Source organism: Manacus candei, unplaced genomic scaffold (assembly GCF_025592945.1).
Source record: "Manacus candei isolate 608988 ecotype Guabito, Panama unplaced genomic scaffold, ASM2559294v1 h1tg000121l, whole genome shotgun sequence".
NCBI classification, from domain to species: domain Eukaryota; kingdom Metazoa; phylum Chordata; class Aves; order Passeriformes; family Pipridae; genus Manacus; species Manacus candei.
The window spans coordinates 530,583-543,495 of record NW_026138169.1 but is presented as its reverse complement, the minus strand read 5'-3'; the positions used below and the strand labels follow the sequence as shown (position 1 = coordinate 543,495).

General features: G+C 38.7%; 1 protein-coding gene across 5 annotated transcripts in view; it reads right to left on the bottom strand.

Annotated features, from left to right (window-relative positions):
* Positions 1 to 10,134: 10,134 nt before the first annotated feature.
* LOC127462209 (uncharacterized) overlaps positions 10,135 to 12,913 on the bottom strand; it is a 77,286-nt gene continuing 74,507 nt past the window's right edge. For all 5 annotated transcript variants that reach the window (XR_007900344.1, XR_007900346.1, XR_007900345.1 and 2 more), the window contains one exon: positions 10,135 to 11,069. Coding sequence is in view for 1 of the 5 variants with exons in the window: in XM_051770657.1 (XP_051626617.1) it covers positions 11,064 to 11,069 (6 nt within the window). In the remaining 4 variants the exon portion in view is untranslated. The remainder of the gene's footprint in view (positions 11,070 to 12,913) is intronic.

Sequence of the window (12,913 nt, the reverse complement as noted above, 5' to 3'; positions counted from 1 at the left end):
TTAAAATCAGGAGAGGAGCCTAAAAATCTTAAAATCAGGAGAGGAGCCTAATAATCTTAAAATCAGGAGAGGAGCCTAAGAAAATTAAAATCAGGAGAGGAGCCTAAGAAAATTAAAATCAGGAGAGGAGCCTTAAAAAATTAAAATCAGGAGAGGAGCCTGAAAAAACTAAAATCAGGAGAGGAGTCTAAAAATCTGAAAATCAGGAGAGGAGCCTAAAAATCTTAAAATCAGGAGAGGAGCCTAAAATCCTAAAAATCAGGAGAGGAGCCTAAAAAAATTAAAATCAGGAGAGGAGCCAAAAAAATTTTAAATCAGGAAATGAGCCTAAAAATCTTAAAATCAGGAGAAGAGCCTAAGAGAATAAAAATAAGGAGAGCAGCCTAAAAAAATTAAAATCAGGAGAGGAGCCTAAAAAAATTAAAATCAGGAGAGGAGCCTAAAAAAATTAAAATCAGGAGAGGAGCCTAAAAAAATTAAAATCAGGAGAGGAGTATAAAAATCTTAAAATCAGGAGACGAGCCTAAGAAAATTAAAATCAGGAGAGCAGCCCAAATAAATTAAAATCAGGAGAGGAGTCTAAAAAAATTAAAATCAGGAGAGGAGCCTAAGAAAATTAAAATCAGGAGAAGAGCCTAAAAAAATTAAAATCAGGAGAGGAGCCTAAAAAAAGTAAAATCAGGACAGGAGCCTACAAAAACTAGAATCATGAGAGGAGTCTAAAAAAATTATTATCAGGAGAGCAGCCTAAAAAAATTAAAACCAGCAGAGGAGCCTAAAAAAATTAAAAGCAGGAGAGGAGCCTAAGAGAATAAAAATCAGGAGAGGAGACTAAAAAACTAAAAATCAGGAGAGGAGCCTAAAAAAATTAATATCAGGAGAGGAGCCTAAAAAAATTAAAATCAGGAGAGGAGCCTAAAAAAATTGAAATCAGGAGAGGAGCCTAAAAATCTAAAAATCAGAGGGGGAGCCAAAAAAAATTAAAATCAGGAGAGGAGCCTAAAAATATTAAAATCAGGAGAAGAGCCTAAGAGAATAAAAATCAAGAGAGCAGCCTAAAAAAATTAAAATCAAGAGAGCAGCCTAAAAAAATTAAAATCAGGAGAGGAGCCTAAAAAAAATTAAAATCAGGACAGGAGCTCAAAAAAATTTTAAATCAGGAAAGGAGCCTAAAAATATTAAAATCAGGAGAAGAGCCTAAGAGAATAAAAATCAAGAGAGCTGCCAAAAAAAATTCAAATCAGGAGAGGAGACGAAACAAATTAAAATCAGGAGAGCAGCCTAAAAAAATTAAAATCAGGAGAGGAGCCTAAAACAATTAAAATCAGGAGAGGAGCCTAAAACAATTAAAATCAGGAGAGGAGCCTAAAACAATTAAAATCAGGAAAGGAGCCTAAGAGAACAAAAATCTGGAGAGGAGCCTAAAAAAATAAAATCAGGAGAGGAGCCTAAAAAAATTTTAAATCAGGAAAGGTGCCTAAAAAAATTAAAATCAGGAGAGGAGCCTAAAAATCTAAAAATCAGGAGAGGGGCCTAATAAAATAAAATCAGGAGAAGGGTCTAAAAATCTAAATCAGGAGAGGAGAGTAAAAAAATTATAATCAGGAGAGGAGCCTGAAAAAACTAAAATCAGGAGAGGAGCCTAAAAATCGGAAATCAGGAGAGAAGCCTAAAAATCTTGAAATCAGGAGAGGAACCTAAAAAATTAAAATCAGGAGAGGAGTATAAAAATCTTAAAATCAGGAGAGGAGCCTAAAAAAAACAAAAATCAGGAGAGGAGTCTAAAAAAATTAAAATCAGGAGAGGAGCCAAAAAATCTAAAAATCAGGAGAGGAGCCTAAAAAAAACCAAAAATCAGGAGAGGAGCCTAAAAAAATTAAAATAAGGAGATAAGTCTAAAAAAATTAAAATCAGGAGAGGAGCCTTAAAAAATTTTAATCAGGAGAGGAGCCTTATAAAATTAAAATCAGGAGAGGAGCCAAAAAAATTTTAAATCAGGAAATGAGCCTAAAAATCTTAAAATCAGGAGAAGAGCCTAAGAGAATAAAAAAAAAGGAGAGGAGCCTAAAAAAATTAAAATCAGGAGAGGAGCCTAAAAAAATTAAAATCAGGAGAGGAGCCTGAAAAACTAAAATCAGGAGAGGAGTATAAAAACCTGAAAATCAGGAGAGGAGCCTAAAAATCTTAAAATCAGGAGAGGGGGCTAATAAAATAAAATCAGGAGAGGAGCCTAAAAAAATTAAAATCAGGAGAGGAGCATAAAAAAATTAAAATCAGGAGAGGAGCCTAAAAATCTAAAAATCAGGAGAGGAGCCTAAAAATCTAAAAATCAGGAGAGGAGCCTAAAAAAAACCAAAATCAGGAGAGGAGCCTAAAAAAATTAAAAATCAGGAGAAGAGTCTAAAAAAATTGCAATCAGGAGAGGAGCCTTAAAAAATTATAATCAGGAGAGGAGCCTGAAAAATCTGAAAATCAGGAGAGGAGCCTAAAAATCTGAAAATCAGGAGAGGAGCCTAAAAATCTGAAAATCAGGAGAGGAGCCTAAAAATCTAAAAATCAGGAGACGAGCATAAAATCCTAAAAATCAGGAGAGGAGTCTAAAAAAATTAAAATCAGGAGAGGAGCCAAAAAAATTTTAAATCAGGAAATGAGCCTAAAACTCTTAAAATCAGGAGAAGAGCCTAAGAGAATAAAAATAAGAAGAGCAGCCTAAAAAAAATTAAAATCAGGAGAGGAGCCTAAAAAAATTAAAATCAGGAGAAGATCCTAAGAGAATAAAAATCAAGAGAGCAGCCTAAAAAAAATTAAAATCAGAAGAGGACACTAAACAAATTAAAATCAGGAGAGGAGTCTAAAAAAAATAAAATCAGGAGAGGAGCATAAAAAAATTAAAATCAGGAGAAGAGCATAAAAATCTAAAAATCAGGAGAGGAGCCTAAAAATCTAAAAATCAGGAGAGGAGCCTAAAAAAAACAAAAATCAGGAGAAGAGCCTAAAAAAATTAAAATCAGGAGAGGAGCCTAAAAAAATTAAAAACAGGCGAAAAGCCTAAAAAAATTAAAATCAGGAGAGGAGCCTACAAAAATTAAAATCAGGACAGGAGCCTACAAAAATTAAAATCAGGACAGGAGCCTACAAAAACTAGAATCATGAGAGGAGCCTAAAAAAATTAATATCAGGAGAGGAAACTAAAAAAACGAAAATCAGGAGAGGAGCATAAAAAAACAAAAATCAGGAGAGGAGCCTAAAAAAATTAAAAACAGGAGAAAAGCCTAAAAAAATTAATATCAGGAGAGGAGTCTAAAAAAATTAAAATCAGGAGAGGAGCCTAAAAAAATAAAATCAGGAGAGGAGCCTACAAAAACTAGAATCATGAGAGGAGCCTAAAAAAATTAATATCAGGAGAGGAAACTAAAGAAACTAAAATCAGGAGAGGAGCCTAAAAAAAGAAAAATCAGGAGAGGAGCCAAAAAAAATTAAAACCAGCAGAGGAGCCTAAAAAAATAAAAATCAGGACAGAAGCCCAAATAAATTTTAAATCAGGATAGGAGCCTAAAAACATTAAAATCAGGAGAGGAGCCTAAGAGAATAAAAATCAAGAGAGCAGCCTAAAAAAATTAAAATCAGGAGAGGAACCTAAAAATCTTAAAATCAGGAGAAGAGCATAAAAATCCAAAAATCATGAGAGGAGCCTAAAAATCTGAAAATCAGGAGAGGAGCCTAAAAAAAACAAAAATCTGGAGAGGAACCTAAAAAAATTAAAATCAGGAGAGGAGCCTAAAAATCTAAAAACCAGGAGAGGAGCGTAAAAATGTGAAAACCAGGAGAGGAGCCTAAAAATCTTAAAATCAGGAGACGAGCCTAAAATCCTAAAAATCAGGAGAGGAGCCTAAAAAAATTAAAATCAGGAGAAGAGCATAAGAGAATAAGAATCAGGAGAGCAGCCTAAAAAAATTAAAATCAGGAGAGGAACCTAAAAAAATTAAAATCAGGAGAAGAGCCTAAAAAAATTAAAATCAGGAGAGGAGCCTAAAAAAATTAAAATCAGGAGAGGAGCCTAAAAAAATTAAAATCAGGAGAAGAGTCTAAAAAAATTGCAATCAGGAGAGGAGCCTAAAAAAATTGAAATCAGGAGAGGAGCCTAAAAAAATTAAAATCAGGAGAGGAGCCTAAAAAAACTAGAATCATGAGAGGAGCCTAAAAAAATTAAAATCAGGAAAGGAGTATAAAAATCTTAAAATCTGGAGACGAGCCTAAAATACTAAAAATCAGGAGAGGAGCCTAAAAAAATTAAAATCAGGAGAGGAGACTAAAAAAATTAAAATCTGGAGAGGAGACTAAACAAATTAAAATCAGGAGAGGAGTCTAAAAAAATTAAAATCAGGAGAGGAGCCTAAAAAAATTAAAATCAGGAGAGGAGCCTAAGAAAATTAAAATCAGGAGAGGAGCCCAAATAAAATTAAAATCAGGAGAGAAGCCTAAAAAAATTAAAATCAGGAGAGGAACCTAAAAAAATTAAAACCAGGAGAGGAGCCCAAAAAAATTTTAAATCAGGAAAGGTGCCTAAAAAAATTAAAATCAGGAGAGGAGCCTAAAAATCTAAAAATCAGGAGAGGAGACTTAAAAAATTATAATCAGGAGAGGAGCCTGAAAAAATTAAATCAGGAGAGGAGCCTAAAAATCTTAAAATGAGGAGAAGAGCCTAAGAGAATAAAAATAAGGAGAGCAGCCTAAAAAAATTGAAATCAGGAGAGGAGCCTAAAAAAAACCAAAAATCAGGAGAGGAGCCTAAAAAAATTAAAATAAGGAGATAAGTCTAAAAAAATTAAAATCAGGAGAGGAGCCTTAAAAAATTTTAATCAGGAGAGAAGCCTTAAAAAATTAAAATCAGGAGACGAGCCCAAAAAATTTTAAATCAGGAAATGAGACTAAAAATCTTAGAATCAGGAGAAGAGCCTAAGAGAATAAAAAAAAAGGAGAGCAGCCTAAAAAAATTAAAATCAGGAGAGGAGCCTAAAAATATTAAAAGCAGGAGAGGAGCCTGAAAAACTAAAATCATGAGAGGAGCCTAAAAATCTGAAAATCAGGAGAGGAGCCTAAAAAAAACAAAAATCAGGAGAGGAGCCTAAAAAAAACAAAAATCAGGAGAGGAGCCTAAAAAAATTAAAATCAGGAGAGGAGCCTAAAAATCTGAAAACCAGGAGAGGAGCGTAAAAATGTGAAAACCAGGAGAGGAGCCTAAAAATCTTAAAATAAGGAGACGAGCCTAAAATCCTAAAAATCAGGAGAGGAGCCTAAAAAAATTAAAATCAGGAGAAGAGCATAAGAGAATAAGAATCAGGAGAGCAGCCTAAAAAAATTAAAATCAGGAGAGGAACCTAAAAAAATTAAAATCAGGAGAAGAGCCTAAAAAAATTAAAATCAGGAGAGGAGCCTAAAAAAATTAAAATCAGGAGAGGAGCCTAAAAAAATTAAAATCAGGAGAGGAGCCTAAAAAAATTAAAATCAGGAGAGGAGCCTAAAAAAATTAAAATCAGGAGAGGAGCCTAAAAAAACTAGAATCATGAGAGGAGCCTAAAAAAATTAATATCAGGAGAGGAAACTAAAAAAACTAAAATCAGGAGAGGAGCCTAAAAAAAGAAAAATCAGGAGAGGAGCCTAAAAAAAGAAAAATCAGGAGAGGAGCCTAAAAAAAGAAAAATCAGGAGAGGAGCCTAAAAAAAGAAAAATCAGGAGAGGAGCCTAAAAATCTAAAAATCAGGAGAGGAGCCAAAAAAAATTAAAACCAGCAGAGGAGCCTAAAAAAATAAAAATCAGGACAGGAGCCCAAAAAAATTTTAAATCAGGAAAGGAGCCTAAAAATATTAAAATCAGGAGAAGAGCCTAAGAGAATAAAAATCAAGAGAGCAGCCAAAAAAAATTAAAATCAGGAGAGGAGACTAAAAAAATTAAAACCAGGAGAGGAGCCTAAAAAAATTAAAATCAGACGAGGAGGCCAAAAAAATTAAAATCAAGAGAGGAGCCTACAAAAATTAAAATCAGGACAGGAGCCTACAAAAACTAGAATCATGAGAGGAGCCTAAAAAAATTAAAATCAGGAGAGGAAACTATAAAAACTAAAATCAGGAGAGGAGCCTAAAAAAATTAAAATCAGGAAAGGAGTATAAAAATCTTAAAATCTGGAGACGAGCCTAAAATACTAAAAATCAGGAGAGGAGCCTAAAAAAATTAAAATCAGGAGAGGAGACTAAAAAAATTAAAATCTGGAGAGGAGACTAAAAAAATTAAAATCAGGAGAGGAGTCTAAAAAAATTAAAACCAGGAGAGGAGCCCAAAAAAATTTTAAATCAGGAAAGGTGCCTAAAAAAATTAAAATCAGGAGAGGAGCCTAAGAAAATTAAAATCAGGAGAGGAGCCCAAATAAATTAAAATCAGGAGAGAAGCCTAAAAAAATTAAAATCAGGAGAGGAACCTAAAAAAATTAAAACCAGGAGAGGAGCCCAAAAAAATTTTAAATCAGGAAAGGTGCCTAAAAAAATTAAAATCAGGAGAGGAGCCTAAAAATCTAAAAATCAGGAGAGGGGCTTAATAAAATAAAATCAGGAGAAGAGTCTAAAAGTCTAAAAATCAGGAGAGGAGACTTAAAAAATTATAATCAGGAGAGGAGCCTGAAAAAATTAAATCAGGAGAGGAGCCTAAAAATGTTAAAATCAGGAGAAGAGTCTAAAATCCTAAAAATCAGGAGAGGAGCCTAAAAAAAACAAAAATCAGGAGAGGAGCCTAATAAATTTTAAATCAAGAAATGAGCCTAAAAATCTTAAAATCAGGAGAAGAGCCTAAGAGAATAAAAATAAGGAGAGGAGCCTAAAAAAATTAAAAAAAAGGAGAGGAGCCTCAAAAAATTAAAATCAGGAGAGGAGCCTAAAAAATTAAAATAAGGAGAGGAGTATAAAAATCTTAAAATCAGGAGACGAGCCTAAAAATCTAAAAATCAGGAGAGGAGCCTAAAAAAAAACAAAAATCAGGAGAGGAGCCTAAAAAAATTAATATCAGGAGAGGAAACTAAAAAAACAAAAATCAGGAGAGGAGCCTAAAAAAAGAAAAATCAGGAGAGGAGCCTAAAAAAATTGAAATCAGGAGTGGAGCCTAAAAATCTAAAAATCAGGAGAGGAGCCAAAAAAAATTAAAACCAGCAGAGGAGCCTAAAAAAATAAAAATCAGGACAGGAGCCCAAAAAAATTTTAAATCAGGAAAGGAGCCTAAAAATATTAAAATCAGGAGAAGAGCCTAAGAGAATAAAAATCAAGAGAGCAGCCAAAAAAAATATAAAATCAGGAGAGGAGTCTAAAAAAATTAAAACCAGCAGAGGAGCCTAAAACAATTTAAATCAGACGAGGAGCCCAAAAAAATAAAAATCAGGAGAGGAGCCTAAAAAAATTAAAATCAGGAGAGGAGCCTAAAAAAATTAAAATCAGGAGGGAAGCCTAAGAGAATAAAAATCAGGAGAGGAGACTAAAAATCTAAAAATCTGGAGAGGAGCCTAAAAAAATTAAAATCAGGAGGGGAGCCTAAGAGAATAAAAATCAGGAGAGGAGACTAAAAATCTAAAAATCAGGAGAGGAGCCTAAAAAAATTAATATCAGGAGAGGAGCCTAAAAAAATTAAAATCAGGAGAGAAGCCAAATATCTAAAAATCAGGAGAGGAGCCTAAAAAAATTAAAATCAGCAGAGGAGCCTAAGAGAATCAAAATCTGGAGAGGAGACTGAAAATTTAAAAATCAGGAGAGGAGCGTAAAAAAATTAAAATCAGGAGAGGAGCCTAAAAAAATTAAAATCAGGAGAGGAGCCTTAAAAATTTTAAATCAGGAAATGAGCCTAATAATCTTAAAATCAGGAGAAGAGCCTAAGAGAATAAAAATAAGGAGAGCAGCCTAAAAAAATTAAAATCAGGAGAGGAGCCTAAAAAAATTAAAATCAGGAGAGGAGTATAAAAATCTTAAAATCAGGAGACGAGCCTAAAAATCTAAAAATCAGGAGAGGAGCCTAAAAAAAACAAAAATCAGGAGAGGAGCCTAAAAAATTTAAAATCAGGAGAGGAGCCTACAAAAATTAAAATCAGGACAGGAGCCTACAAAAACTAGAATCATGAGAGGAGCCTAAAAAAATTAAAACCAGCAGAGGAGCCTAAAAAAATTAAAACCAGCAGAGGAGCCTAAAAAAATTACAAGCAGGAGAGGAGCCTAAGAGAATAAAAATCAGGAGAGGAGACTAAAAATCTAAAAATCAGGAGAGGAGCCTTAAAAAATTAATATCAGGAGAGGAACCTAAAAAATCTAAAATCAGGAGAGGAGCCTAAGAAAATAAAAATCAGGAGAGGAGACTAAAAACCTTAAAATCAGGAGAGGAGCCTGAAAAAATTAAAATCAGGACAGGAGACTAATACAATAAAAATCAGGGGAGCAGCCTAAAAAAATTAAAATCAGGAGAGGAGCCTGAAAAAATTAAAATGAGGAGAGGAGCCTGAAAAAATTAAAATGAGGAGAGGAGCCTGAAAAAATTAAAATGAGGAGAGGAGCCTGAAAACAGTAAAATCAGGACAGAGGACTAATACAATAAAAATCAGGAGAGAAGCCTGAGAAATTTAAAATCAGGAGAGGAGCCTGAAAAAATTACTATCAGGAGAGACCCAGAACTCACCCAAGTCTCCCCAGAAAACTACCAGAAACTGATTTAAATCTCACCAAAAATGACCCAGAGCTCACCCAAATCTCCCTAAAAAATGACCAGAAACTGATTCAAATCTCCCCAAAAAAGACACAAAAATTGATCCAATTCACCCCTAAAATTGATCCAGAACTGACACAAAACTGGCCCAATTCACCTCAAAAACTAACTCCAAATTGGCCCAAAACCTGACCTAAAAATGCAAAAAACCCCCCCCAAAACTGACCCAAAATGATACAAAATCAGCCCCAAATATGACCAGAAACTGACCCCAAAACCCCAAAACACTGATACCAAGACTCACCCAAATCTCCCCAAAAAATAACACAAAAGTCAGCCCAATCACCCCAAAAAATGACCAGAAATTGACCCAAAATTACCGCAAAAATAGACCCAAAACTCACCCAAATCACCCCAAAAAGCGACCAGAAAGTCAGCCAAATCACCCCATAAAATGACCCAGAACTCACCCAAATCTCCCCAAAAAATCACCCACAAGTCAGCCAAATCACCCCATAAAATTACCAGAAACTGACCCAAATCACCCCCCAAAATGACCCAGAACTCACCCAAATCTCCCCAAAGAATGACCAGAAACTTAGCAAAAAAAACCCCAATAAATGACCCAAAACTGACCCAAATCTCCCCTAAAAAATGATCCGTTTCCCAAATCTCCCCAAAAAATGACCAGAAACTGACCCAAATCTCCCCCAAAAATGACCAGAAACTCACAAAAAATAACCCCCAAAAATGATCAGAAACTGACACAAATCTCCCCAACAAATGACCCAAACTTTATTTCTTTTCTTAGCAACAAATCCCTTCCTTTGCTCCCCTCTGGCCCTGCCCACACGGCCCCAGTTCAGCTCTCAGTGAGTTCTTGCTTCTGGGCAGCGACTCCTCTGCCTCTTGCTGGGGCGGCAGCAGCTCCTGTGCCGGCAGGGAGAGGGACCCCGAGCCAGGAGAGGGACCCCGAGCCAGGAGAGGGACCCCAGAGCCCCTACAGAGACCCCAGAGCCATTATAGGGACCCCAGAGCCACGATAGAAACCCCAGAGTCCCTACAGAGACCCCAGAGCCATTATAGGGACCCCAGAGCCCTCCAGAGCCCCTATAGAGACCCCAGAGCCATTACAGGGACCCCAGAGCCCTCCAGAGCCCCTTGCTGGGTCACAGCCCCTCTTCTCCCGCCCAAACCCACCTTTCTGGCTGCAGCTGCTTTTCTTCTCTGGCTCCCCCTTCCTTCCCCAGGGAGCTTTGCCTTGTTCTTTGGCCAGGCTCCAGCTGCAGCTCAAGGGCAAAGCTGCAACTACAATTCCCCCTTCGGGTTTTTCACCTGAAAAACAAAGGCTTGGGCCAAACTCTGACCAGTCACTCGCTGAACACGAGACATCAAAGAGGGCACACAGAATAAAATGCATCCAACTCTAAATCATGTTACAATGACTGTCCACCCCAATCCAGCACTGACATTAAAAACCTTCAAGCAATCAAAAAGACCTCCAAACATCCCTTAGATAGAGAAAAGCACACCAGGAACGAATGCAAAAAGAAAAATTCCAAACAATGCTCAATTAAATAACCATGGACTGATATAAAACATGTTTAGGGAACTTAAACCACTTCTTCCCATTATTCTCCATCAGAAATTACCCTTATTTAAGTTCTCCTTTTAACACTTCATTAAAACTGACTTATTAGGAAATGGTTTGAACCAAACTTCATAACTTGATGACTCCAGGGTTTGTGCTCCTTGACTTTGGCCTGAAGGGGTTTGGAACACAGGCTTTGTTCTGGAGAGCTTTTCCCCAATCTACAAACCCTTCTGCAAATGGGACTCCCTTCCCTCAGGGTTCGGTGGCCTCTGGTTTTCCTGAAGGCTGGGGGGGATCTGGGAGCCAAATCCCAAGGGATCCAGCCCAGCTCTGCACACACACACACACACATTTCCAGCTGGTCACAGTCTCACGGGGGCCACCACCACTCAGCACATTTGCACACAAACACCCCTCTGAGTTCCTGGCACTGGGTCTGATGGACTAAGAAATGATCAGTCTGGTGGTTTGCCCTCAGAGGAGTAAGATCCAATGATGCATTTCTATTTTCATGACAATATAACCTGGAAAACACAAACATATTTCTGCTTCATGTGCAATTTAAAATTCAAAGACACAGAAACATTCCTAGAGTTCAAGTCCCCAGGTTTGGTTCCAAATGTCACTCGGTCCCCCTGGGACAAGAACAGTGGCACACACGGACTCAACAGCCCTGCACAAGCCCAGGAGTGGGGGGGAAATATCCTTGAGAGCACTGCTGCATTTCAAAAAGAAGTCAGTCACATCAACTCTGTAACAAATAAAAAAGAGAAGCCAAAATAAATAACTGTAGACAGGGTATTAAGTACCTTGAGAATACCAATAAGAAAAAACTAAGAATAAAGGCATCTATTTGAAGTACAAAGAGTTTGGGAGACACCATTTGTTTGCCACAAAGCCTTTATTTTGTTGGCTCTTCTATAGTTAGAACCCAAACCTTACCCTCCCACAAAAAGCAGAAAACCTCTTCAGAGAGTTAGGAGATGGAGTCAGTTTGGATTAACGGGAAGAACATCTCTGGAGACAAAAAAAAGCAGAGAAAATAACCCCATCCTCAACAACAGAGCTGCCTCCCCACTGCCTGCCCCTGGACACTTGCTCTGGGGGTGACAGAGCCTGAAGTCTCCTGCCTAGTCCTGGGCAATACTTCCTGGGGACCACAGCACCACTGAGTTCCTAAAAATATCACAGCTTGGGCAGGTGCTTGGATTTTGTCTGGATTAACTCCCCTTCTTCCTTTCCAGGTGCTGCCCTACTCATTGTAATGGTGCTTGTACTCCCTGAGCCATTCCCTCCCCCATCCAACCATCCCTTGTGCCCTCTCTGACAAGGACAGTGGGTCCAGGTGTTCTGCCACGCTCCCAGGGCACAGGGGGGGACTGTGGAGCCACCCTCGAGGGGGGAAACGTGCCCTGCCTGCCCTGCCCAGGGAAAGGGAACTGCCCCAGTGCTCCCCAGCACAAGGCACCCTTGGAAATATCCACTGCAATGGGACACTCAGGGACAGCAACAAGCACTGCACGAGGCTGCTCTGGCACAGGACCAATTTTAGCCTCAGCTTTTCTCTGGACCACTTCACTTTGTTTGCCACCTCATCCTGCAGTCAGAACTTGCTGTCCTTGCAACCTTTCAGGGTGACCATAAATGACAGAGGCCTCTGCTCCAGCACCCACAAGGGCCTGATCCATCTGACAGGATCCATTTTTCCAGGGAATTCAAAGCTCCACCTGAGGACTAGGGTCTTTTCTCACCCATCCCTGTGCTGCAGCTTGGCCTCCATCTCACTGTGCTTTCAGTTCCCTCCATGGTTGAACACTGGCAGCCCTGGCCCTGGGCGGAGCTCGGCATCCTGATCCCATCCCTCCTGGCCCCCGGAACCGCTGACTCAGCAATGGAGGGCCCTCCATTGCCAAGGGCACGGGCCCGTCGGGGCTCACGGGGGGAGCAGGAGGGCGAAGGCTCCAGCCCTGCTGCTACAACCTTCCACCACTACAGCCAACAGAGGAGCCTCTCCAGCCCTGCCTCCCAAGGCATCCTCAACAAACCCAGCCCAGCTCCACAGGACAAACTGCTCCCTGTCTGCCCAGGCCAGTCTAATCCCAGAGGCTCCCAGGGTCATGCAAAACAACTGCCCAGGAGATCAGAGACCCCAGTCCATCTCTTCCTAGCACAGGTTTGGGTTAGTTTGGCAAACAGACCAACTGAGGAATTCCCCAATGTTTTCCCAGTTTGACCCCTGTCACACCAATCACCTTAACACTGCCAGTCCATAATTCTCCCTCTCTTGGGTTAAGGACTGAGCAAGTTGGACCTGTGTCTGAGCAGGACATGTGCAAACCAAATGCTGGGGACTGGAACACACACCTGGCACTCCTGCAGCTCTCACAGTCACATTCCAGAGAAAACAGCCAATTGCACCCTCACTGCTCATTTCTTAATCCCAATCCCACACTTGTTTGGCACTTGGAGCACCACTTTTAGAACCCAATTACAGCCCATTAGAGAGCTCCCTGTCTAGCAGGGACAGGGACCCCTGGGATACTCTCAGCAATGCCTGAATCCATGGCAGGGACCTTGCTTTGAGCTCCCCAGGGC